At 32.3% G+C, this 27,572-nt stretch overlaps 1 protein-coding gene across 4 annotated transcripts; it reads left to right on the top strand.

Moving 5' to 3' along the window:
- The first annotated feature begins 8,248 nt into the window (after positions 1–8,248).
- Positions 8,249–25,910, top strand: LOC114338713 (zinc finger protein 239). 4 transcript variants are annotated; one of them, XM_050644088.1, is made up of 3 exons: positions 8,249–8,375; positions 20,880–21,005; positions 24,597–25,909. In XM_050644088.1, exons 2-3 carry the CDS (start codon positions 20,882–20,884, stop codon positions 25,397–25,399), a joined length of 927 nt encoding a protein of 308 aa, XP_050500045.1. In that variant the 5' UTR covers positions 8,249–8,375; positions 20,880–20,881; the 3' UTR covers positions 25,400–25,909. The 4 variants fall into 4 exon arrangements, with proteins under 4 accessions (XP_050500045.1, XP_028145123.1, XP_028145124.1 ...); XM_028289322.2 differs by having other exon boundaries at positions 8,359–8,626; positions 24,597–25,903; XM_028289323.2 differs by lacking the exon at positions 8,249–8,375 and adding an exon at positions 8,382–8,758 and having other exon boundaries at positions 24,597–25,908.
- The last annotated feature ends 1,662 nt before the right edge of the window (positions 25,911–27,572 follow it).

Genomic DNA, 27,572 nt, shown 5'->3' with positions numbered 1-27,572 from the left:
AACAAGTTTGATACATCAAACATGAAAGCTTGCTGCAAGTTTGCCATGGCAACTTTGCAAACTTGCAGCAAGGTTAAATCAAACTTGCTAATTGGTGTGTGACAAACTTGCATGAAGTTTGTTTTTTCAAACTTGATACAAACTTGATATAACAAACTTTCTGAAGGTTTGTTTTTGTTTTGTTACATGAAGTTTGTTTTTTCAAACTTGATACAAACTTGCTTAAGGTTTGTTTTGAGATACTAGCCACAATTTGAATAAAACAATGTGAATAAAAAATGCAAGACCATTTTATATAACTATGTATTAATCACTCGCCTCAAATACAATCTATTGTAAAACAATTACATCTATTGTAAAACTATTCATTGGAACTTACATTAAATACCCTAGCTTCAGATTCCAATGCTTGGTTTTGTCTATCAGCTCTGAAACAAATAGAAATTGTTAAAAACTCTTGCCGTGTGAACAGAATTAATCTATTTATTAAAAGAGGTAAAAAGATGTTAAAGTAACAATTTTACAATAAAACCTAAAATTTATTTATTATATCTATTTTATAATATATAATTTATTTTAAATAGTATGTAAGTACAGTTAGAACCTACAAAAAACATAAAAATACTTACCTCTACCTCAATGCCACCAGAGTTGACCATAGCAAAATGAGTAGGTACTAATCTGTAATGCAGTAAGCATGTAGTTTGGTCTATTAACAATGAAGAAAATAGGCTTCAGCTTAGTAATAATAATTAAGGTAATAGTCTCGGAGAATTGTACGGAAAATTTAAGTTGTAAAAAACTTGAAGAAAAATATCAACATAACCACAACAACAAACTATCACCGCGACCGCGTACGCGTAGCAGATTATTTTTCCCGTGTTGCCAGCCATCAAGTAAGCTTTTTCCCTCAACTTACCTTAAAAATTCTCACTTTTATAAAAAAAATCGCTCCTATTTACAAAATCTGCGAAAATATGTTGAATTATTTTCAAATATTTTGATTTTTTTAAATATTGTGCAATTTGGACTGGAGCAAAAATTCCCTTTTGAGATAACTTTTTCAATTGTATGTTGAAAATTCTCGCAAACACAGAAATTTCCCTCCGGGTGGCAACACTTTCGTTGTCGTGGGTGGGACATCAGTCGGGGCGCCGAACGAAAACCGAATCGAAGCGTGCTGTGCAAAGCTAAGCTTGAAGCAAAGTTGCTACAAACTTGAATAATCATCTTTGTCATAACAATATTGCAGCAAACTTGTCACAAACTTGCCTCGTCATATTTGACGCAGCAATGAAAAATCAAAGAAGAATCAAACTTGCCACAAGTTTACATGCTATCTGGGATAGTATCGAAATACTAAAAATGTAAAGAGAAGACCCATTTTTAGATTTAGAAATATTGTTCTAAAATTCGGCAAATCACAATTCTCAAATCTTTCAATGGTCACGTACAAAGCATTACCTATAGTTTATTGTCGTCAGCATAAAAGTTGAGAAGATCGGAAAGGAGTAAGTTTATAGATATGAGATGATTCACTTGCCGAATATGCCTATTTAGAAATTGACGTTCCTTAATTTAAACACGCAACGTAAAATAATATAACAATAACAGATTTTTGCATAATATCAGACGACAAGATGGGGCCCCCGCAAGCTTCATGCTGCGGGGGCCTCTGTTACGCCCCTGAAGGGGGGTCAATGGAGTCAATTGCCCCCTCCTAGATACACCTCGCCTGGTGTCCACTTCACACTTTTTTTCTTTCTTTCTCATAATCATTAGTGGCATTAGTGCTCTGCAGGGCGATGGATGTCGGGTTCCGCCTCTTATCCATTTCTTCCAAGCGCTACTATTGTTGGCCACGTTCTTCATATCCCTTATACTCATGTGTCTCCTTTCAACAATATCCTGGATCTGGTCCATTCATGTCTCACTCGGCCTTCCCTTTTTCTTTTGTTTCCCATTTTGGCTTTGTTAGTAACTTTTGCTCCATTCGTTATATGTGGCCAAACCAGCTGAATTGCTTGTTTTCGATCTTCCTCATTATCGGCTCTTGTTCCAGCTCTCTTTTTATATCTTCATTTCTGAATCTATCAAACTTATTTTTTTAAGAAAAAGATAATTATGATTTAAAATAAGAGCCGCTTTTAGAAGGATGTCCACAGTATTATGTCACAGAGACCTAAAATTGGCATTAAGGATCCCTCTACTTCGCTCTTACGTGTTCTCGGTCTTACTGTATGGTGTCCTGGTGTCGAGTATTGGACTGTAAATAAAATCGATCTAAATCGCTTTGAGGCTTTCGAGATGTGGTGCTATAGAAGAATTTTAAGAGTTTCTTGGGTGGAGAAGATTCGAAACTCCACAATACTATAACATCTCAGCAAGACTACTGAGATTATAAAAAGCATCAAAAAAAGAAAAGCTGGAGTATTTCGGACATGTAATTAGAGGTTCCAAATATAGGTTGATACAAAAATATTATGTAAGTGAAAATAGCAGGCAAACGCAGTCCAGAAAGAAGAGGAACTTCATGGTTGATTTAGGGTGGCAGTGAATAGAATTAAGCTAGCTATGATGGTAGCCAAGTTTCTGAAAGTACATGGTATATGGAGAAGAAGAAAATAACAGCCCATCCCGAAAAAGGTTATTTCATTGCCCCCTCCTTACAAGGTGGCTGGATCCGCCTTTGCTTATGGGTTAGACTTGTCTTACTTAGTGGTTACTTTAACAAAAAAACGCGTGTAAATGATTTATATTTACCCTCAAACCACACGGACCACGCTGCAGCGCTACGCTGTGGATCCACAAAAGTAGTTTACCGTGGGTTCTTATGCGAGCGACTGTGGTCGGCTACAAACGCCGGCCACTCTACATAAGAGCCCACGGTAAATCATCGTCAGCCACTCTGTGGATCCACAGAGTAGCGCTACAGCGTGGTCCGTGTGGTTTGGCTCTTAACGTTTAACGGCTTCGAAATCAAATGACAAATTGTTTTCCTTAGTTACCGCACCGAACAACCCGAAGGCACAGGGCACAGTCGACTCGGCGGGAAGAGTTCGCACATCTGGTTTGCGCACGGCCGGCGGCCATTTTTTCGGTCCACAGGTCCGCTGCTGACACGATCAATTTGTGATTGTTGTTGTCAGATCACGCTTGTTTCGGGGTTACTTTGATTTTGTGTTGTTCTGTTCGGTGATTTTGTTTTTGTGCATTGTGCAATAATAATTATGGATATGGACAAAAAGAAAGGCAGTTCGAATTCAATCTGTGCAGCGATCAACTGTAAAAACACGGTATCAAATTGCAGCTATAGTTTTTTCCGTTTTCCAAAAGACGAATCAAGGTAAGCATTTTTAAATTCACAATGTTTTTATAAATGTGTATGTACTTAAGTGGGTAGGTACTTGAAAATTTGGTGTTAACTATGAAACTTTACCTAATCAACTATTTTCAATGGGAAATAAGCCACAATTTTACCAAAAAAATATTTTATTAACGTTTCAACGCCCATCCACTATCCACTACTTATTTAATTCCTCATTGAGTACTTGCATCTTTCCTGATTTTTGTAAAACTAGTTATTTAACATCAATTTTCAAGTCTGGTAATAAAAATAATATTGAAAATTATCGAGCTATGTATAACATATTTGAGTGGCCTCATATCAAAGGCGGACATCTGTCATTGGAGAAACATTGAGATAAATGGGTTTTTTATACAATGTAAATCTCACTTCCTATAGTTTTAGTTGATTTGTTGATTTCGCAGTCATGTGATCACAATACAGCATTCTCATTGGGCTGTTGGGGAGATGTCTGTTTTTGAAATAAACCTTCATAACAGGAGTCCGTTTTTGAAACAAACATTCAACTTTGAAGCTAAAAATAACGTATTTGCATCCGTATTTGAAGGAACTATGATCACCGTTGAAAAGAACAGGAGCAATTCTATGAGAAACCACTACTAACTAAATTTTTATTTTTTTTATACATGTCCGTCTTTGATATGAGGCCACTTATTTATATATTTTGAAAACTATACCTATTTTGATGTTATGACATTCAGGTAAAGAACATATTCTAACTATACCCTAAATTATACTTCACTTTGTATAACGTATTTATAGTAGTAAATACACCTCTACATCCCAGGCAACCAAACGACGTTTTTATAACGTAGATAACACGTCATAAAAATGACCAATTGACGTGTTTCTATGACGTAGTATCGACGTTGAAAATCACGTGTATTTGTCTCATCGATTTGACGTCATAATTGTGACGATTTTAAAACGTCTAAAAGGTGACGTCTTTTATACGTCGGTAATATTCACGTCTTTAATACTTTCAAAAAGTGACCTCTTTCAGATGTTTCAAAATAGGTAGTATAAAAAATAGGTAACATGAAACCTATAGGTCTACGTCTCATGTGTCGATGAAGATATACTACTATTTGTTTAAGATCGCTTGTGCATTAGAAGTAATCTAATATTGATTCTGCATGATTGTACCAGCCCTTGCATTATAGAATTTTCACAATTTATATAAGTATACCTACTTACTGTGTCAAAACTGAAAAAACATACAAACTAATAAATAATTTATTAACAAATTACTCGATAAAAGTCGATAACACATAATTAGTTCATTAACAGAAAATAAACATAACCTCAAACAGTTGTCAAGAAGAATACTGCATTAAACTAACTCACTGAGCAAAAACGAATACAAATCTCTTAATTAACACGTTTCTTCAACTAAATATCTAAACGAAAAGTCTTATTTTATCACACAAGACACAAACCACGTAAACAATAAATGAGAAATTTCTTATGAAAATTATTTAACGAAATTGTTTGGAGTAATACAAACAAGCTCCTCCCAATTTTGTGACGTCAAACTTAAACTGTCTGAAAAGAAAACGTTTTTTAAACGTTACTTTAACGTCATTAATCTTACGTATTTAAAGTCACCTACAAAAGACGTCTATATGACGTAATTTTCAAATACGTGTATATATTCAACCAAAACTGACGTTTCCTCGACGTTATATGACGTCAGTTGGTTGCCTGGGATACTCCTCTGATACGTTACGATATAAACTATTAGATCGTTTTTAATTATCAATTCATAATTAATTTATTTATTTGCTGTAGATTTTTAACGATTTTTAAAAGTGCGACAATAACAGTTTAAACTCAAGTACTGTGTTTCTGTTCTGTCAACCTTAGTGACCACCCCTCTATTTACCTATAGCGGCTGTTCAAGAATTAAGTAAGCATTCCTAGGCAACAAAATAACGTTTACAAAACGTTGAAAAGACGCCATAATTGGCATCAAACCACGTCAGTTTATCACGTTTTTTCGACGTCGAAAGTCACGTGAATTTGTTCCACCATAATTGATGTCATTTTTATCACATTTTAAATACGTGATATCAAAAACGTAGTTTTTAGGTCGTTTTTTAGATTTATTTTATAGTTTTAAAAATACACAATAATGTATTTAATAATGTATTGGTATTGTAATTTTTCCATTGAACTGTTTTAAATTTAATGAAACAACATATAAAGTAATAAATAATTTATTAATATATCCAGCATAATATCTTAATGATTTAAAGCTGCCAAAAAGACACACGATGCATTGAAAACTTGTACTGGTATCAGAGAGCATAATTAAAAATATATTTTTTTAATTAAGGTGATACAGTAGCGATCAACAGGTAGCCAAAACGCGTTCCAAGATTGCGGCTGTAATTTTGAATATTTTTTCGAGATATTTGGCACACGTTCGTAATATAATAAAGAATGGCGGTACAGAGCCCAATTTGAAAAATATATTAATATGTGGAAATTACTCCGTAATTAAATACAATATTAAAAAAACGAGCCTGTACCGCCATTAAGCAGAACAAAAAAATACACTTTCTTTAAATATACTTTTTTATCCGATGCCTAGATTTTGTGTCATTTTGGAACTACTAATGAAATAAAAAATTTTAGTAGTTCCAAAATGACACAAAATCTAGGCATCGGATAAAAAAGTTTATTTGAAGAAAGTGTATTTTTTTGTTCTTCTTAATGGCGGTACAGGCTCGTTTTTTTAATATTGTATTTAATTACAGAGTAATTTCCATATATTAATATATTTTTCAAATTGGGCTCTGTACCGCCATTCTTTATTATATTACGAATACGTGTGCCAAATATCTCGAAAAAATATTCAAAATTACAGCCGTAATCTTGGAACGCGTTTTGGCTACCTGTTGATCGCTACTGTTTCCTCTTAAAATTATATGTTTAAAATAAATGTATTTTATTTGCTACACTTATTTGAAAAATCAAGACCGGTGCTGCAACATCTATTTAAGCAAAGCCGGATCTGACCACTTGGACCGATAAAATGGCGCAAGGTCACAGAATCTGTCTGACAGCTAAACAATGAAATTTATTGAAGTGCACCTTTGGGTTGTTCGGTGGCAGTGATATGGGAGAGAGGCACCTCTCTCCCATATCACTGTTCGGTGGTTACCGTCCAAGGTCCCTATACCATAGGTTGTATGGTAACTTTGACATTGACAAATGAAATATTGTCATCGTGACGTCACCCAGACGATCAATTTTACGAATTGTTTGTAAACATAATAGGATACGTGGTTTGGAGGCTATATTTTGTTATTAAATATCGTTAGTGTTTTAATTTGTGTTTATATCTTGAGATATAATGTATCTATAGATATCATTAAGTGTTTTTAGTATAATAACTTAAACCCAAAACTCTTTTACAAGTGTTAAGATACATTTTAATGTGGTTGTATTAAGTACCTACTTACTTACTGGATTTTCTTTCTGCTATATTGTATAGTAAAGGACATTCTTGTATAGACATTACAGTTCTGTAATGTCTCTTGCAGTTCTTCACATCAAGTTTACATCATCTATGTAGGTTACAATCTGCTTAGACTTATTGAACAATATATCTAATTAAGTCTATAGATATACTACATTCGCTCTCGCGAGATTTTTTTTGACACTGACGTTAGTAATTTCTTTTTTGAAAAATTCAGTTGTCAGAAGTGACTGGAAATTACTACAAAACCAACGCACCTGCTCATATCCAATATTATTAATAGTAAACAGACATAAAAATAACATAAACCTTACGCCAATCAATATTTATTTATTTAAACCATTATAATGTATTGATAGCAAATGAGAAAATTATTTATTGTACAAAATAAAAATATTTTGTAGAAATAAACTTCAGAAAATTTTATGAGATTAGTAGACACTCCCACTATTTCTAATAATTCTTCTTTTTTTAATGAAAGATTAAGTTGATTTGAGTTGATTTTAGCAGTTAATAGTGTGAGGTAGGAATTTTTGTGTTGTACGTTTCCTATTCCGAATGTCTCAAAAAAAATCTCGCGAGAGCGAATGTAGTATAATAGATTTATTATATGTAATTGTTTCATATAAAATTATAAACAATATTGCAGCCATCTGAAGATCGTTTGAATAAGCAATTATAAACTAAATGAATATATAAAATGGGGAAAATTCCCTTTATTGCACTGAAATTGTATTTTTTTATAATTTACTGTTAATGTAAAACTTCACAGGTACCTATTGAATGGAATCATAATGTTTTAATAGTTTTAGATATTATAATCCAGTACCTAACGTAATCAGATGCTCTTATGTTAAACTTAAGGGAAAAACTACTAATTTTGATACATAAATCTTTAGTTGAATCTCTTTTTCACCATGGTTTACATGTTAGGAGTAATTTATAATAATGTACTACATGCATTATCCCCAATTCAAAATTATTATATACCTACTCAAAATCATTTAAAAAAGTAAATTGTATTCAACCCATTATTAATATACCTAGGATATTTGAATGATTTAGTCCCATATATACACAAGAAAGAATCTCCTTCTGCTTTAATTAAGTAGTAATGCTATTCTACTGCATATATTTAATTACAATTATATTCTATGATTTTTGTAACTCTACAGGTATCTACCACATTTTTTAAAGAATATATGAAATAAATAGTCATTAAAAATCCAAACGTATTTTTTTTTAAATATACACATTTTCAATACATTCCTACTTTCCGAGTTCATTTCAATGAGTGAAGTGAATGAATTTGAATGCAGCATTCTGGGTGACGTCACTCCCGCCATTAGATTCTCGACGTTGATTGGTGAGAAGTTACCATGCAACCTGTCGCAACCTGTCTATTTATGAACCTTGGTTACCGTCCATCTTTAAGATTTTGATGGCCCTCTGTCGGAAATGAAATTTGCGAATACCCAAGTAGGTGGAGGCCAAAGGCCAATACAGAAGAAGAAGGTTAAGGTTAGAGTAGAAGTTAGGTTAATTCTTACTAAACTAAAATTATAAATATTTTAATCTTTAGTCATAAGGGGGTAGGGTCTTAATCTTATTTGTGGATGTTTCCAATATTTTTATTCATATGATTCACTAACTATGGAATTTAACATTAACGAAAAATTTGTTGAATATGACCTAGAGTAGAGGATCAGCTATCCAAATCAACAGATTTTGGTAACTTGAAGCATGAAACAGAAGATAAGATAACTCAATAAGTAAGACAAGTAATAAAAGTAGTAGGTACACAAGGGCTGGTACTTTCTGCTAATACTCCTTAATCCTCGGTTACTACTAAAATCAGCTGATTAACTTTAATGACGGGTTAAGCATCAATTCGGTACTTTCAGGTAAATTTTGTAAAACAGAGATTTTACTAGATATTATGTAGGTAGATATAAATATCAAGCAAAAAAATACATGTGTTTCCATGAAAGGATGGTTATATACTTACTTACTGAAGAATTATATAATGTAAAACAGGAACCAGCTCTTATACAGGGTGGGGCATTAGTGTGACAAAGTCCAATTACTCGTTTCTCGTAAGAGATACGAAAAAAAGTTATTTAGATAAAAGTTGGGGCACACATAGTACCATAATCTAAAAATATTTTCAAATATACAGGGGCGTGCGTATTGACAGGGTGACACAAACTTATGTTTTTTTAAATGGAACACCCTGTATATTTTTACATTTTTGGATTCTCCTCAATGTTTTCATTCTTAAAATATATAGTTTTGTAATATTATACGAGGTAGTTTAAAAGTTAATTACGTTTTTTTGTTAATTTCGTAGCAACATCTACACCCTGTAGAATTGTAGTGATTTGACATCAAATTTTCTATTTATATTCAAACGATTTTTAATATAGTCTACTACTGTTAATCATTAACAGTATAGCGAAATGTTTAATTTTAGTATACAGGGTGGGTCGAAACTCGGAATGAGTATTTTCTGAGTTTTCTTAAATGGAACACCCTGTATTTTAGTATTGTACTAAAATGATATTTTATGGTACTTTTTTATTTCTTAAGCATTCCCTATACCTAAGTGCTTTAATTTGTAAGTTATTCGTGATTCTTTAAGCCAAACATTAATTACAGGAAAAATGACGTAAAATTTTATTAGGTGGCCGTGAAAATATCCAATCAAAAATAATTTTTCAAAAAAAATACATTATAATCTAGCCTGATCCTTAATTTATTAATATTGGATGAGATATCCAAATACATTCGTAGTTAAGGTTGTTGGTTCTTAAAATATTAATCAGACATATAAAATTTTCCCTAGTTGGCTATGACACAAAATTTGCTTAAAAATTTGACATTATACTATTTATATAGTTCCAGTTGATTTGTTACCATTACTAATATTAATTTTTCTAATGAGGTACTGATTAAAATGGCTTTGTGCTAGGACAGTATAACAAAAATGAGCTACTTGCAATAAAAAATTATCATCAGCAATTCCCTGATAGACGACAACCAAAAAGAGAAACTTTTGAAAGTGTACTAAAACGGTTTCAACAGACTAGATACTTAGATTGTAAGAACGGTTGTACTAATATGCAGATCCTCAGTGAAACTAAGGATTACATTTAATTCCTGTTTTTTTCACTTACAATAGTTTTTGTTCGATCAGATTTATCATAATCTAAGTGTCCAGCCTGTTGAAACCGTTTTAGTATATTTTTAAACGTTTCTCTTCTTAGTTGTCGTCTATCAGGTAATTTCTGATGAAACATTCTTATTGCTAGTAGCACTTTTTGGTATACTCCATTAGCACAAAAATCTTATCAGTTCCTCACTAGAATAATTATTCATATTATGTAGTAATGGTAATAAAGCAACTGGAACTATAAAAATAGTATAATGTCAAATGTTTAAAGAAATTTAGTGTCATAGCCGACTAGGTAGAATATTGTATGTTTTTATTAATATTTTGAGCACCAACAATCTTAACTACGAATTTATTTGGATATCTCATCCAATATCAATAAATTAAGGATCAGGCTAGATTATGATGTATTTTTTTTGAAAAATTATTTTTGATTGAATATTTTCACGGCCACCTAATAAAATTTCACGTAGTTTTTCTTGCATTTATTGTTTGGCTTAACAAATCACGAATAACTTACAAATTAAAGCACTTAGGTATAGGGAATGCTTAAGAAATAAAAAAGTACGATAAAATATCATTTCATTACAATACTAAAATACAGGGTGTTCTATTTAAGAAAACAAAGAAAATACTCATTCCGAGTTTCGACCAACCCTGTATACTAAAATTTAACATTTCGCTACACCGTTAATGTTTAACAATAATAGACTATATTAAAAATCGTTTGGACATAAAATAAAAATTTGATGTCAAATGACTACAATTCTACAGGGTGTCGATGTTGCTACGAAATTAACAAAAAAACGTAATTAACTTTTAAACTACCTCGTATAATATTACAAAGCCATATATTTTAAGAAAGAAAACATTGAGGAGAATCCAAAAATGTAAAAATATACAGGGTGTTCCATTTAAAAAAACATAAGTTTGTGTCACCCTGTCAATACGCACGCCCCTGTATATTTGAAAATATTTTTAAATTATGGTGCTACGTGTGCCCCAACTTTTACCTAAATAACTTTTTTTCGTATCTCTTACGACAAACGAGTAATTGGACTTTGTCACACTAATGCCCCACCCTGTATACATGATCTCACACCATTTTTATGGAAACTAAATCTTAACACCTTGGCTGCATTTAGAGATATTTACAAACTTACATTGAGTGCATTACGAGGCATATTATGTCCCGTTTGTCACCATGCGTTACGAGAAAATCGATGCAGCCAACTGTTAATCTTATACGAGGTCTATTTGTCCCTTAACCTGTGAGCAGTCACGTAAGTAGTCGCACGTAGAGAAAAAATCTCTATTTAATAATAATTTTATTTACTTATGTTAAAAATCTATTTCTATCAATTTTAAAGCTACAGTAGAACCCCGCAAATCTGAACCCCGCAAATCCGAACTTTCGGCAAATCCGAACCAACAGAAAGTGAAAAAAATTTTAAAAATTCAAAAAAAAATTTAAAAACATGTTGTATGATATGTACAGAGAACCAGAAAATTTAACAATGTAAAATTAATAGGAATTTGGACATGTGAAATTTATTAAAAATAAATACGTACTTTATATACAGTAGAACCCCGTAAATCCGAACCCCGCGAATCCGAACTTTCGGCAAATCCGAACCAACGGAAAATGAAAAAAATTTAAAAATTCAAGACAAAAACTTAAGAACATGTTTATTATACAGAATAAAGCCAGAAAATTGGACAATGTAGGATTACTAGGACTTTGACATTTAAAATTTCTTAAAAATAAATATTATACTTTAATATATAGGTTTATAAAGGTTAAACACAAACTTACTTTAGTTCTCTCGTAGTCAACTTGAGTCCAAAAATATTGTCCACACTCTTGCGAGAACGTTTGGCTACTCAAAATCACAATGAAAGGTTTGAATTACTAGTTAAGGCTAACTTTCGGATAATCCAAACTTTTCGGAATCCGAACAGGCTGTCCCCCCAATTAGTTCGGATTTGCGGGGTTCTACTGTACTTTACTTTATACAGGGTGGTGAATCGAAAAACGGGCCATAGGAAACTCAATGTAAAATTTTAAACTGTTGAATTCCTGCTTCCCTAATTATGGTACATCAAAAGTCATGAGAAGTTATTTGTAAAGGATTGAAATCTGTATTAAAAACAGAAGTTACAATTGTTCTACGATTTAAACACATTCCAAAATTTTGAAAAATATAATGTATTTACCGCACTAGGTATATGTGGGCATGTTAGGCCACACGTTACTATTTAACTGACAGTGAGCACACTATTGACTGAAGAAAATATCTTTATTATTAATACTTTCTCCTTAACTGAGGCTATCTGATCAACTTTATTGTGTTTTAAACAATAAATGATAAAATAGATAAAGAAATTGACAGTTCAAATTGTTAATATAATAAACTCATTGTCACCGAATGCAATCTTATACACATTATTGCAATGTGTGTGGCGTAACTTTGGCGTATTTCTCTGAAAATTGTATTATATTTTTACAAAATTTTGAATAATTATTGTTCGTAGAACAATATTAACAGTTGTTTTCAATACAGATTTCAATTCTCTACAAATAGTTTCTTATGACTTTCGATGTAAAATAATTAGGGAAGCAGGAATTCAACAGTTTAGAATTTTACATTGAGTTTCCTATGGCCCGTGTTCCAATTCACCACCCGGTATACTTTATACGTAGTACATACTTATAAAAACTTAAACACAATCAATAGAGGAATGTGCATAATACACATTTCTCATGGTATACTATGAACGAAAACATTGAAAAAGATAAGAAACATGAGAAACATAGTGTAATCAATATCCAGATTACAAATTAAATGAATCATTTACATGGCCGAATTCCCATGTCCTGTGACGAAACAAAACTACTGGCGTTAGCGATTTAATATTTCAGTGATCTAAATATTTTTCAGCTTTAGAATATTGGAGGCATAAACGTGCGGATAAAGTTTCATAAAGGGGTCGGTGGCAGTCCAAATCTTTTAAAAATCATCTTCGTTAGCTTCTTAGGCTAACTTTCGGATAATCCGAACTTTTCAGAATCCGAACAGGCTGTCCCCCCAATTAGTTCGGATTTGCGGGGTTCTACTGTAATTGGTTGTCACCAAAGCCATAACTTCCACACAAAAAAATTCTACGCATTACTACGATCCTCCTAGAGGCACTTAGAGTCGACAGCAATGTTGCAAAATTTTTCATCCAAGTTGTCATGGAAAAGGATAAAATGTGAGATATTTTCTCACGGCACAACTGCTCCCGGGTTAACGCAGCCAAGGTGTTAACAAAAATTTGGTATCAGATTCTTCCATATATTTTTTTTTCTTTCTGCTATATGCAGTGGCGGAGCGTGAGTGTCAGCTGCCCGGGGCAAAAGACAATTTTGCCGCCCTCTTATTTATTTTATACCTCTTAGGTATTTTAGTTTAATGTATACTATACATTACATACATTAATTATAGAGAACTTTTCGGCGAGAACAGTCATTATTATTTTGCATTATACAGGTTAGATTTTACATAAAAAAGTTTATTTAAGTTTATAAAAAGTCTCATTGCATTCAGCTGACCTGGCTGTACCTGACTTCAGAGTTGAACAATTTTTTCTTGCAATTCGTACTCAAACAATTAAGTATTTTCTTTGTTCCACACACTGAATAACGTATAGGGGAGTAAAATAATTACCGATGTATGTAATAGAAGTCATTCTCGCTGATTGCTAGTCATAAACGGGGAATTCCCACAAGTCAGTATAGACGTTGTTGCCAATCACTACAAAATATCATTCAAAGAAAAGGAATTCCCTGAATTCGTCAGAAATTAAGTAATGAAAAATTCCATGCTCCTCTCAATCGGTCTGAATTTGTAGTTGCGATAAAAATATAAAATGGTTCAAATATTTACAAAATATTTTTATTATTGTTAAATTTTGCCACCCCTGCTGCCCCCACTAAGCTATGCCACTGCCTATATGGTAGGTATAGGTGCAGGCTTTATTTAAAAAATATATTATTATTTCATCATCACCAAATTGTTCCTCAAATTCGAAGATCCATTTAAAATAAAAATAAATCAGTTATACCGTTGATTGAAATATTGACCTCAATCAACGGTTATACACAAACAATAATTTATTTTATAAATGTAAGGTTAGATTGCTCGGGGTATCCTTAGGGCCGATTATTCAATTGGAAATTATCTTCAGATTACAAATAATCTTCAATTAAACTTAATATTGCGTTGTTTAAGACAAGTTTGACACTAAGGGCCGATTGTTCAATTGGAGATTATCTTCATTTTAAAAATAATCTTCAATTAAACTTGTTATTGCGTTGTTCAATTTAAGTTTACCACTTAACAATCTGTTAACAAGAGATTATATGATTCCTGATTTGATTCGCTCAAAAACGAAGGATTATAATATACATAATCAAATTCCCTTCTACCCTATTGGTGTCGGGATTACAATAATAACTTAGATATTGTTTACAAATTTACGCCACTGACTTCTATTTTGTGCCAAGACTTTTGCTTCTTTCCAGGATTTGCCTCTCTTTTGCAGAACTTTTCCAATAGCTTGGTACCATGTTTCTCTTGGTCTTCCTTTCTTCCTCTTGACATTAACTCTAGCTTTCCAAATCATTTTTACTGGTCTTCTATCGTCTAGTCTTTGTAAATATCCCCACCAGCTGATTTGTCTTTTTTCTATGAATTCTAAGATTGATTCCACCTCCAGATCTTCTCTCATCTGCTCATCTCTTACCCTGTCAAGTATTGTGACTCATCTCATTCTTCTTAGGTTCTTTATTTCTGTCGCTTGTATTCTACCTCTGTCAATGTCCATGATTCGCAACCGAAAGTGAGTATGGGTCTATATATTGCCTTAAATACTTTCATTTTTGTACAGTACGCTATTTCCTTTTTTTCTATAAAAGTTGTGTTCATTACATAATATAAATTTCCAAAGATTTCCAAATCTTGTTGACCTGAATCTTCTATTTTTACACCCAGGTATTCGAAGCATTCTACATGTTCTATACAGGGTGTAACAAAAATACAGGTCTTAAATTAAACCACATATTCTGGGACCAAAAATAGTTCGAATGAACCTAACTTACCTTAGTACAAAAATGGACACAAAAGAAGTTACAGCCTTTTGAAGTTACAAAATGAAAATCGATTTTTTGAATATATCGAAAACTATTAGAGATTTTTTGTTGAAAATGGACACGTGGCATTCTTCTTGAAAGAACATCTTCAAGAAAAATTATAGTGAAATTTGTGCACCCCCTTAAAATTTTATGGGGGTTTTGTTCCCTTAAACCCCCCCAAACTTTTGTGTACGTTCCAAATATATTCTTATTGTGGTGCCATTAGTTAAATTCAATATTTTTAAAACTTTTTTGCCTCTTAGTATTTTTTCGATAAGGCAGTTTTTATCGAGTTGCGTCTTCTTTTTTAATATGTTTACATAAAAATTTTATGAGGGTTTTGTTCCTTTAAACCCCCTAAATGTTTGTGTACGTTCCAATTAAACTATTACTGCAGTACCATTAGTTAAACACAGTGTTTTTAAAACATTTTTGCCTCTTTGTATTTTTTTGATAAAGATCTTTTATCAAATATGTGGCTTCTTTTTTAATATGGTTCAAAATAGACTTAAAAATGTAAATCATAAATAAATTTTCATATTATTACCAAGTCTCTATAATCGTACTTTACCACATACAAATATGTGGTGGATTTGACAAATATTGAACTATCTCGATAAAAACTGACTTTTGGAAAAAGTACTAAGAGACAAAAAAGTTTTTAAAAACTTGTGTTTAACTAATGGCGCTACAATAATATTTAAATTGGAACATACACAAAAGTTTGGGGGGGTTTAAAGGAACCAAACCCCCATAAAATTTTTATGGGTTGTTCAAATTTCATTATAATTTTTTCCTAAAATACTACTGCCATAAGAATACCACCATGTCCATTTTCAATAAAAAATCTCTAATAGTTTTCTATATATTGAAAAAATTTGATTTTCATTTTGTAACTTCAAAGGGCTGTAACTTTTTTTCCGTGCACATTTGTCCTAAGGTAAGTTAGGTTTAATCGAACTATTTTTGGTCCCAGAATATGCGATTAAATGTATGACCTGTATTTTTGTTACACCCTGTATATATAGGTACCATTGATCTGTAGATTCACGTTTTCTTCAGTTTCAGCTACTACCATTACTTTTGTTTTTGTTATGTTCAGTTTCGTGCCGTTTTCTTCTAGTATTTCATTCCACTTTTTAATTTTCTTGGAGGTCTTTTTCTTTTGCTGCCATGATAACGATGTCATCTGCAAAAGCACATTCTGAACAAAGGATTAACATTGTTAATTGGAGATTTGTTTCTGGTTTTAAATTAAATATTTTCAAGAAAATTTCAGATTAGAACAACCATGGTTATTGCACTATATATTGTATTGTTCTTTCTACACATTTTCAGTCGTAGATAAGATTTGTAGTAGGGGAGAGTTGGATAAAACGGGATAGTCGGATAAAACGGGATACCTAGCCTAGAGACCCAACTAGTGGTGCTATCAATCGGACAACGACGAAAACTTGTTATCAGTCGTCATTTTAACATTCTCAGTTCGTTTTACCTCGATGCCACTATTTGATGAAAAGTTGTTGTATTTAGAATTATTTGACTCTATTTTTTTGATACTTTGTACTTTTAAGTGCGCTGTGTTCTACATTATACTGCCTACATATATAAAAATATAATTCCGGTGACTATTACATTTAATTAAGCAATCATTAACGAATATTCTCATGTGTAGTCTACCTAATTTTACTTTCACATTTAGGCAGCAGCCACTTTTGTTTTGAAAAATGTCTGAGTTGGACAAAACGGGACACTTATAAGTTGGATAAAATGGGATACAGTTTCTTATGTCCCGTTTTATCTACCTATTTATTTGTTAGCCTATTAATTTTTTAAATAGAGATATGAAGCGCTTTATCATACCGCAGAGAAGAACAGCATATTTGTATGTGACCTTTGTTCTGATATACGTACCTAGTCCTAAATAAAAGGTCTTATTTCCCATTTTGCCATAAAACATAAAAAACGCCTATTTTTAAGTTTCTGATTACTGAAGATATTATTCTTTCAAGAGTAAATTTTACTATACAATTTAATGTCTACTTAATTTAGATATAAATTAAGTTTTAAATAATTTTATACAAAAAATTAAATATTATAAACCTATCCCATTTTATCCAACCGTGGTTGGGTAAAACGGGATGTGTAGGACTTTAATAAATATTTTTTTTTACTATTTTCCAGTTATTAAAAATAGCTAAAGATATGTGTTTTGTGTGCTGCAATAAATGTTATACTTATAAAAAATAATATTATGATAATTTCTTTAACATATTTTCCGTAGTAAAAGTAAACAAGAATGGTATCCCGTTTTGTCCAACTCTCCCCTAATAATATATTATAATTTTGTGTCTATAATAATGACTATGTTTAATAATGGTGTCTTTAATTTTGATGATGAAGATATCACATAGGACGAAGATTTCTTAGCTGTTATTAATATAAATTCTTTTTTAACTTAAAAGTTTGTACCTATTGCCATAAGTTTCACTTGTTCTTCATTATGTGTAAAAACAAATTGAACCTTTTCATGAATTTGTTGGGAAGGAACTAAAAAAATACATTTATTTGATTTAAAAATTTGATTGTTATAAGCTCAAAAATGAACATATGTTTTTCTTGACGTAAAATGGGAAACTTGCATAAAATTTTAAATTCGAAAAAATGTTATAAGTCACAACAGAACATAATTTAAAACATGTATCAAAAATAAAAAAGTTGTTTTTGTGTTCCGTTTGACCCCTAAAGACGATTCTAAATTCAAATTAAAGCAACTAACCCAAAACGCGTCGTGCCGTCATATGATTATATGTTTACATTCTGAACCGACAAAGTAAACAAAATTGTATATAATTTTAAATTAGGCATTATAAACGTCAGGAGAAAATACAGTTATGTGACGTCACAAGTGTTTTGATCGTTTGAACTATTCATAGAAAACTTGTACTTTTACAAAATGGTTTTATTTTCCATAGTAAACCTTCTTTCCTTTCCTTCAAAAACTGTATCAAACTCCAATCTCAACTAACTATATATTATTACAATGACATACGATAAATGTCATTAGAATATAAATATTTTTCCCTTATTCCGCCATGATGAGCGGGCAAAATACCCAAGTAGATGGAGGCCAATAAACTAAAGAAGGAAAAGAAGAATATACCTAAATATAACCAGAAACATAACAATCTAGTAAAACTGTGACGCCACGGGTAGTATGAACTATTTTAAATTACAGAAGATTTTAAATTTGTATTTCTAAGTTATGATGAGTTTTTGAAGCGTGAAATTTTTGGAAATCTCATTTTTGAAAAAAATTGAACATTATTATGTAATAAAAAAAATGTGCAAGTTCCCCATTCTATCTCTTTTATTACTTTCTTCCGTTTTTTGAAATTTAAAACACAAAAATAATAACTGATACAAATTAATACAATAAATGCACATGAATCTTAAACTTAAAAGAAAATGTAAACAGTATGTAAGTACACATCAGAAATCATTATTTATACAACAGAACACATTTTTATGCACAATTTTCATGGCAAAATTTGTCCCAGGCCGTTAATTAATAACCGGCAACGTTGTCATCACTTCAGTACTCGGGTTTAATAAATCAGAAAGTTAACCAGCATTGAACAACTTCTTAAGAAATAATCTTTGAATTAAATTTAAACATGGTTCACTTAATCCATGAGTTAACTATTGATTGAACAACTGGCCCTAAAACAGCTGTTATCATACTACTTTTGGTTGGTTAAATTTAACCCTTGATCAGGTCTAACTGGAGATGACAATACTGATTACCGCTGGTAAAAGTTAATAACCTGACAAAATTCCTCTAAACGGGGTTTAATCGGGGTAGAAAGTACCAGCCCTAAAGATGTGATGTAATTCATTGTTTTATTAGTTACATACAACCATAATCGATTGTCCTCGTATACCCATAGGTGTCGAGTTTTCTTCCTTTATATGCTACTCTCTGCAAATTTACACCACATCTTCCTATCTGCTGCTAAAACTTTTGCTTCTTGCCACAATGTTCCCCTTTTCCTAAGTATTTCGTTTACACTAGTGTTTCAGCTTTTACTTGGTCTGTCCCTCATGCCTTTACCCCCTGCTTGGGCCTCCTATGCCATTTTCACTTGTCTGTCACCACTCATTCTTATCATGTGTCCAGCCCATTTTAACTTCTTTTCTTCAATTTTTTCGTTGAGCGATTTTACCTTTAGTTCATGTCCTTTATCTTCGTTTCTTCTTTTGTCTAATCTTCTTGGTCCTACCACTTTTCTTAAGTATCTCATTTCTGTAGCTTATAATATTTTTCTTTGTATGTCATTCAGTACGCAGTTTTCTGCCCCATATGTTGTAATTGCCATACATACGGTTTTATAGACTGTCATTTTGGTTTTACTCGATATTTCCTTTTTGTTTAGGAAATTTTTATACAGTAAATAATAAGTTCTCATTGCCAATTTTATTCTGTTTAAAACTTTAGCTTTTTGTGTGCCTTTGTTGTTTAACATTATTCCCAAATACTCGCTCAATTTTTTGCCCTTCGATTTCAATATTTACATTTACTTCTTTGTTGGCTATTGTCATTATTTTCGTTTTCTCCATATTTATTATTAAGTTGTAGCTTTTTAGTTCCTCTGTCCAGATTTTTATATTATCTGCAAGAGCCTTTTCAGTTCTTGCAACTAAAATAATGTCATTAGCAGATGCACAGGCTTCAATTTTTATTTGTTGCAGATTTCTATACTCTATAGCGCATTTTTTAAGTTGTTATCCAACATTTTTTAATCACTTCATCCATAACAGAAATAAATGATAGTGTGCTCAGCACTCCACCTTGTCTCACCCCGTCGTTATTAGAAAATTCGCCTGAGATTAGGTTACTTGCCCTGGCCAGTTTTTTTGGGTTGACATACAAACTCTTTATTGTACTTGCGAGTTCTTCATCTACTTCCTTGTTTGTCAGGCGTTGCCATATTCCTTCTCTATTGATCATGTCAAACGCCTCTTTCATATCTAAGAACACCAGGTACAGTGTATCGTTTTTAACAATGTTTTTTCAGTGATTTGCTGAAGTAGGAATATATGATCTTGTACGCTGTGTGATGGTCTAAAGTCTAAACCCACTTATATATCTGTCAGTTGAGGCTCGACTATTTCTCGCAGTTTCTGAGCAGAGAAGTGATATACCCCTATAATTACTGCACTCTTTAGAGTCTCCCTTTTTCTGTATAGACAGTATTATTGCAATGTTCCAATCCTCTGGGATTTTATATTTGTTCACGCTAAATTTAGTAGGTCATTTCTTGTTTACCCTGTTGTCCAAGATATTTCAATAATTCAGCATCTATTCCGTCGATCTCTGCTGCTTTACCAACCTTTAGTTTTCCTAATTCATCTTCAACTGCCATCTTTATTTTTGTTTCATGAACGTCTTCTTGCTCTCTTTCAGGTGTTTCGTCTGTTATCGGAGTGCGATTCTCTGTTGTTGTAGTTTCATTGTTTAAAAGTTACTTGAAATATTCCCTCCACCTATCTATAATGGGCTCATCCTCAGTTATTATATTTCCATTCATATCTTTTATCTGCTGTAGTTTAATTTCCGTTTTACTTCTCATATTCTTTAAGACTCTATAGAATAATTTTTTATATTTTTTATTAGTTATGGAAGTGAAAACAGAAATTAAGGAAGAGTGTATTGAAGATGATCAAGGATATGCAGAAAGTCATCTATCCACATCCCTTGATTTGGGAGATTTAAAGAATGAACCAGATGAGTATAATTCAGGTGAGATAAATTATTTTTTTATAACTATGTTTATTTACAATCTACGTTATTATTTTACATGTATTAGGTACATCCCATGTAATTAACTTTAACCGTACTCACCGCCCTATATTATCAAACTATTATATTGATGGCCAGTTACTCAAACTGTAAATAAAATCAAGGACTTGGAGATTACACTAGATAATTGAATCGGTTGTTTGAGAAACCCGACATGTCCATAAAAGCAAAGTTGTGGGAAGGTACAAAAATCATCTCGGGATTGCCGGGTTTCTCTTGATTAAGACAGATTTCTCAACTCTAGGTTCGGTCAGAATGTTAACAGCGTCGGGTTTCTCTTGGAACATGTGACTATATCTAATAAAAGGCGAATTTACACATGTCAAATAGCTAAAGCAAGTTACTAAATGAAGTAGCTAAAATTTAGTCCGTTCGTTTAAGTGAGAGTTTACATGATTTGTTGTTTAGTTATGTAGTGTTGATTTAACACGTTGACGAAGAGAACATTTATAGACGTCTAATTTTATTGGTGTAATGTGACACAACGTTTATAGACGACATTTTTAAAATAACGAGTTGTGACAAAAAAACGATAGATCTACACATGCATATGAAATGTGTCACGACGTCCATGATTGTCTTACACATATTTACAAAGAATGTTAAAAAACTCATTGTTTCATTAATTTCCTTAAGCGGAAAAACACACCAAAGCAGACGAGTTGAATCGCGATCGCCGTCGTGAACGCGATCGCGTCGAGATCGCGTTTGTATGTTTTCCGCTTTATTCCACATTCAGTCACAACACTTGCTTGTACATTTGACGCACTGTCCGTCAACGTGTTAAACATGGCCGGAAAAGTTACGTGTACAACAGTGCGGAATTGTATATTAAAAATATGTGGCGAATTATCCGAAATACTTGCAGAAGAAATGAACAAAAACAAAAATAAGCGTTGCTGGGTACGGAAATGACTGAGTCGAAGAGAAGAGACTTTATTAATAGAATTGACAGTTGAAGATGTACCAGAATATATAAACTGGCTGACAATGTCTAAAGAACGTTTTGAAATATTGCTGGCTCAAATTGCTCCTTAAATTACGAAAAACAACACTGTAATGAGATTGGCTATTACAGCTACAGGAAATAGGTATAAAACTTTGCAGAGGTTATTATTATATAACACCTGCAATCTCCAAATTTATATTACAAAAAACTGACTGCGAGGTCGCAGTCTGTACTTATGAACTTGACTAAACTGACCTGTCTACACTTGTTTAGTCAGCGTTTTAGTTACTAGAAAGGAAAGGTGGGGAAGCAAAAAAAATTTCGTTCGTCCATATACATTAGGGTGGAACGAAAGGATAGGATTTTTTTTTTCTTTCATGGAACTTTCTAATAGCACTCGAAAGTTGCCTTATCATGTCTATAATAAAACTACAAAATATTTTTGTTCTAGGTTTACATCTTGAAGTGCCGCAAGAGCTTTGAAAAGATAGGTTTTTAACAAAAAATACAGAAAATTTCAAATATTTTTTATATTCAACCTGGTGACGTAACTAACATTTCTCAGTCAAATATTGTTTCTAATAACAATTAACATTGCTATCATTGCTATAAGTACCCATTGGTATAAGATTTCTTTAGTTACAATATACATCTTGATACTTAAATAAAATGGTTTTTTGTCTCAAACTTGGGCATAATCTTTTGGGAAGAAATCTTTGCTCTGACAAAACCATTTTTGCTTCAAGACCACAGACACTAAGAGATGACACAGTCACGAGCTTTATGGCTCTTTTCACTGCCTGTGTATGACAGGGAAAACAAGGAAAATCCACACACTGTACCTGGCAACTAGGGTCTTTTGCTTCACATATTTTTTAAGTCCTCGCCAGTTCTATGTTTTGTCGTAGGAGGCTAAGTAATTTTATTCTACCGTCCAGTGTATTATATCTATATCAATGTAAGGCATTGGCATTAAAATTAAGCTTCGGGACAACAAACTTCCTTACACCATTTATGAGTTCCGACCTTGCCTTCAAAAGTCGCAGCAGACCTAGCTCCCTTATATGTTTTCTCTTGTCCCATTCCTTTGAATTACTGGATCAATTATTTAGAGATGTTCCTCACAAAGATAACGTGAAAATTTGATGTGTCTCCATAGATGTTTTGATCCATTTACACAAAATGGTTTCAGTTTGATATGAAACCAGACTGGGACATACACCTTCATCACATACATATTTACAGTTTTCGGATTATTTGAAGGGTTCTCTGTTGCAACATATAACCGAAGAAGGCGATTGGCTAACGTAAGCCGTCGTGAATGAGATAATTTCCCATGGGTTTTTAAAGAAAGATCAGAAGGATATACACCACTGGAGATTGCTTTGCTCATTTTAAGTAAATATTTTTGATCTGTGCTTAGATCATCCCTAATTGTTTTGTATGGGAACGAAAGTAACCACATGAAGCTGGTTACAGATTTCAAGTTCTTTGCCTAAAAGCCCTCTAAATTCATTAAGGTCTTTAGTTTTTCCATCCAATGTGCAAAACAAATGATGTAAAGGCAATTATTCATTGGTATAGAACAAATTGGCCACTTCAGCGGCTTATTTAGATTTTTTTCTATAAAAGCAGTTCCATCAAATCCGACAGCTGTTATATTGGAAATGTTCAAAAGATTGTCCTCTTGAAAATGCTCCATTATCTTTTATAGCTTCACCTGTTCCGGAAGCAGAAGTTATATACCCTAGCAAGGTTGATTCAGGTTCCTCTACTATTAAAATGTGCTCTTCTGCTATAGTCACAATGTTAAATTGTATTAAGGAATGAAATAAATATTTCCTGAAAAGTAAGGTAAAGTCGTAAATCGGTTAGATGACGCTAGTCACCTAATCCATTCACGTCAGTTGCGGTGTGGGGGATACATTCTAAGTGTTGGTCACTTAGAGTATGGAGCAGCAGGCCTACGTCTCTCCGATGAGACTCCAATAACAGTCGAAAATCGTCGATTCAGAGTGCTGGACTGCGCTCCGTATTCTAAGTGAAAAATAAGATTGTTTTGCCTTCGCATTGCAACTGAATAAAAATGGTATACAGTTTTATTTTTAAATATTTCCTATTAAATATTTCTTTAAATGTGGAATTCGAGTTCAAACTTTGCCAGTTTTAGTAAAAATAAACAGTGGATTGTTGTAAGTTAAAACTAAAATTATCTTGAAAGAGTAGTTTTAGAGTGTGTATTTATCATTTAAAATAGGAGTTAAGACATTACAATAGCTATTTTTTACCAAACCAAAATTTGCAAAATTTAACTAAAAATTCTAACTTTCAACCCTTTTGCGGCACCTCTAAAAATATTTTGTTTGGAAAAATATTTTATTTGTGGCTTCACGATGCCTATAGGCAACTTTTTATCACTATTACACATTGAAATTATAAAATCATTTTTTTCGTTCCACCCTAATATACATGTGCTGCATGAAATAGACGACGAGATTGTTTTTAGTATCAATTTATTGTACCATACCAGAACTGTTACATTGATAATACAGTAATAATTAAAACTTTGGTTTTTATTTTAGGGAGCCTGGAGAAACATACGAAATCAATCAAAACATTTGAACATCCATGTCATAAAGAGCATCCATGTCATAAAGATACGAATCCAAAAAAATCTTATCAATGTGAAATTTGTTTGAAGTCGTTTTCCCGAAAAGGCTATTTAAAAGACCATCTTAGAAACCACACTGGAGAACAACCATATCAATGTGAAATTTGTTCAAGGTCGTTTTTCCATGCGAGTATTTTAAAATCACATATGAGAATTCACACGGGAGAAAAACCGTTTCAGTGCGAAATATGCTTTAAATCGTTTACGCAATCAGGTGCTATGCATAAACATATGAGGACACACGCTAGAGAAAAGCCATATCCGTGTGAAATTTGTTTGAAGTCGTTTTCCCAAAAGTACTATTTAAAAACACATATGAAAATACACAGTGGAGAACTTGAATATCAATGTGAATTGTGTCCAAGGTCGTTTTTCCATGCGAGTATTTTAAAGACACATATGAGAATTCACACTAGAGAAAAACCGTTTCAGTGTGAAATATGCTTTAAATCGTTTTCTCAATCAGGTGCTGTGAATGAACATATGAGATCGCACACTAGAGAAAAGCCATATCAATGTGAAATGTGTTTAAAATCGTTTTCCCATGCGTGTACTTTAAAGAGTCATACGAGAATGCACACTGGAGAAAAACCGTTTCAGTGTGAAATATGCTTTAAATCGTTTTCTCAATCAGGTGCTATGCATAAACATCTGAGAACGCACTCTAGGGGAAAGCCATATTGTAACAAAAAAGAAGATCTTCTGTTGGAGTGAAATTTGGTTGGAAAATAAACTCCAACAGAACTAGAAAAAGAATGCTACTCTAGATGTAGCTAATATGATAAAAATTAAGGGCCTTGTGCGTTGAAGAAGCCGATGTAACAAAATACTACTTTTGCAGTAGTACTTGTATGGGGAATGAGCATTGAAAAGAGTCAGATGAACTAATACAGAAGTATGAATAGACAGATGCAAACTGAATGTAGTTAGGCTAGCAAGATATGCAAGAGAACGACAACTTGACACTCAAGGATGGATACGGCCAATTTGCATGCCTGTCAAAGACAGTAGATCAAAATAGATAGTCATGATGACTAGAAAAGGAACTATGAAGATAAGAATAGATGCTCTGAAAATAGATAGAATAAATAGAATAATATAATTAAAATAGAAGAATATATTAGATAAATAAAATCGAATAAGTTATGGGCGCCAGAAGATGGTATCGACCAATCTTTCAGATATCTTACACTGCTGTAAAATATATTAAATCAGTAAATGTAAATATGAAGGAAGAATAATAAATGATATGCAAAATAAACAAATATTTATTAACCCTTAAGCTCCTAGCGTTACATATATGTAACGCAGAAACCGCTAAAATCTTAAGCCTTAAATTCGGGAAGTGATTCTAATTTTAACTAGATGATGATACAAGACTTTCAATGGACACTTGTTTACTAGTTTTTAGCAGTTGGTTCGAGGATTTGATCTAACCTTTTTATTTAGTTGAGTGTTTTATGTGACGGTGTTTATTATTTATGGTAAAAATGGATCTCAAGTTTGAGTAAGTTTATTTTTACTATTCTTTTGTTATTATATTTTGTTTAAAGTGTTTTCAATTGAGAATAAATTAATGTCTTCTTATCGATAATATACATTTTTAGAGATTTTATCCTGGTTTTGTAAAAAAATCCTTTAATTTTTGGTGTTACATATATGTAACGCTAGGAACATATGGGAGCAAAAACCGGAACTTTTGGAATTGTAACGTATTGTTTGTTCCAGAAAAGGGTTTTCTCTTCAAGAGGCGCTGGAGATAATTGATGCCGTTGAAACTTTAGACGTTGATGCTAAATATATAGGTACCGAAACCCCAGAATTGAATGTACTTACAGACGAGGAGTTTGGTGATGAGGAATATAATGATTTTAACAGGCTGTCCGAGAGAATTCTAAGAGCACCTGTTGAACTTGTTTTACGAAAAAGTGAAAGAGATTTCGAAAGATATGATGATATTGACGAGGCTCAGCCTTCCAGATCATCAGCAAAAGCTAAAATATTAGTGAAAGGAAAGTTGAAGTTGATCTTATGGACCAGAATGTAGCTAGATACCAAGTAGGAATTTGCTCTAAAAATGATGGTGGTGTCTATTTACATTGATGCTGGACATAACTATGGACATAATGGTCTATTTACATTGATGCTGGACATAATAGATCCTATGCCACAACTAGAATTTCGAATATATCTAGTAATATCGTATCTTACGAAATATGGTACCAAACCAAAAGATGCAGACAGGCCATCTTCGTCCAAAGTAGTCGTAGATATAAGATATGATAAGATTGATCATCTCCTGACCTACATTCCTGATAAGAAAAGGAGACGTTTTGCAGATGAATGCTGTAGTTCATATGTGCGTACCACGGGTTGCAAGTGCAATGTGGGAGTGTGCATCAAGTACAACATAGATTTTAATCTACAATAAGTTTTGTATTAGTTTGTTATTTTGAAATTTATAATCGAAAATATTTTAAATATGTTTGCTCTTATATCGTCCTAGCGTTACATATATGTAACGGCAATTTTCTAAAAAATCAAAAATAATTAAGAAAAAAATGTATGTATTTTGTTTGAAAACCTTCTCCTGAATACATAAAAATCAAAAAAAAAATTTCTAAATAAATTAATTCAGCATATTAAGGGTTAAATAATATAACTACGTAGATTTTTGACAATCTCTGAGTTAAACAAAGGCATATTAAGTGACTAAAATGACAAGGGTGATACTTTACAATATTTATGTATAATATACATCATAATATTACATATCAGAAAATTTAAATACCTCTTACTTATATAGAGTACAACTCACATGAGAATAAACCTTTACCAAATAATTATAGTACGATTGCTATATACAACCAATATAAATACCGAAAAA

The sequence above is a fragment of the Diabrotica virgifera genome, chromosome 2, assembly GCF_917563875.1.
Source record: "Diabrotica virgifera virgifera chromosome 2, PGI_DIABVI_V3a".
In the NCBI taxonomy this organism is placed as follows: Eukaryota; Metazoa; Arthropoda; class Insecta; order Coleoptera; family Chrysomelidae; genus Diabrotica; species Diabrotica virgifera.
Note: the sequence above shows the minus strand (reverse complement) of the source record. Positions and strands in the feature narration are given on the sequence as shown.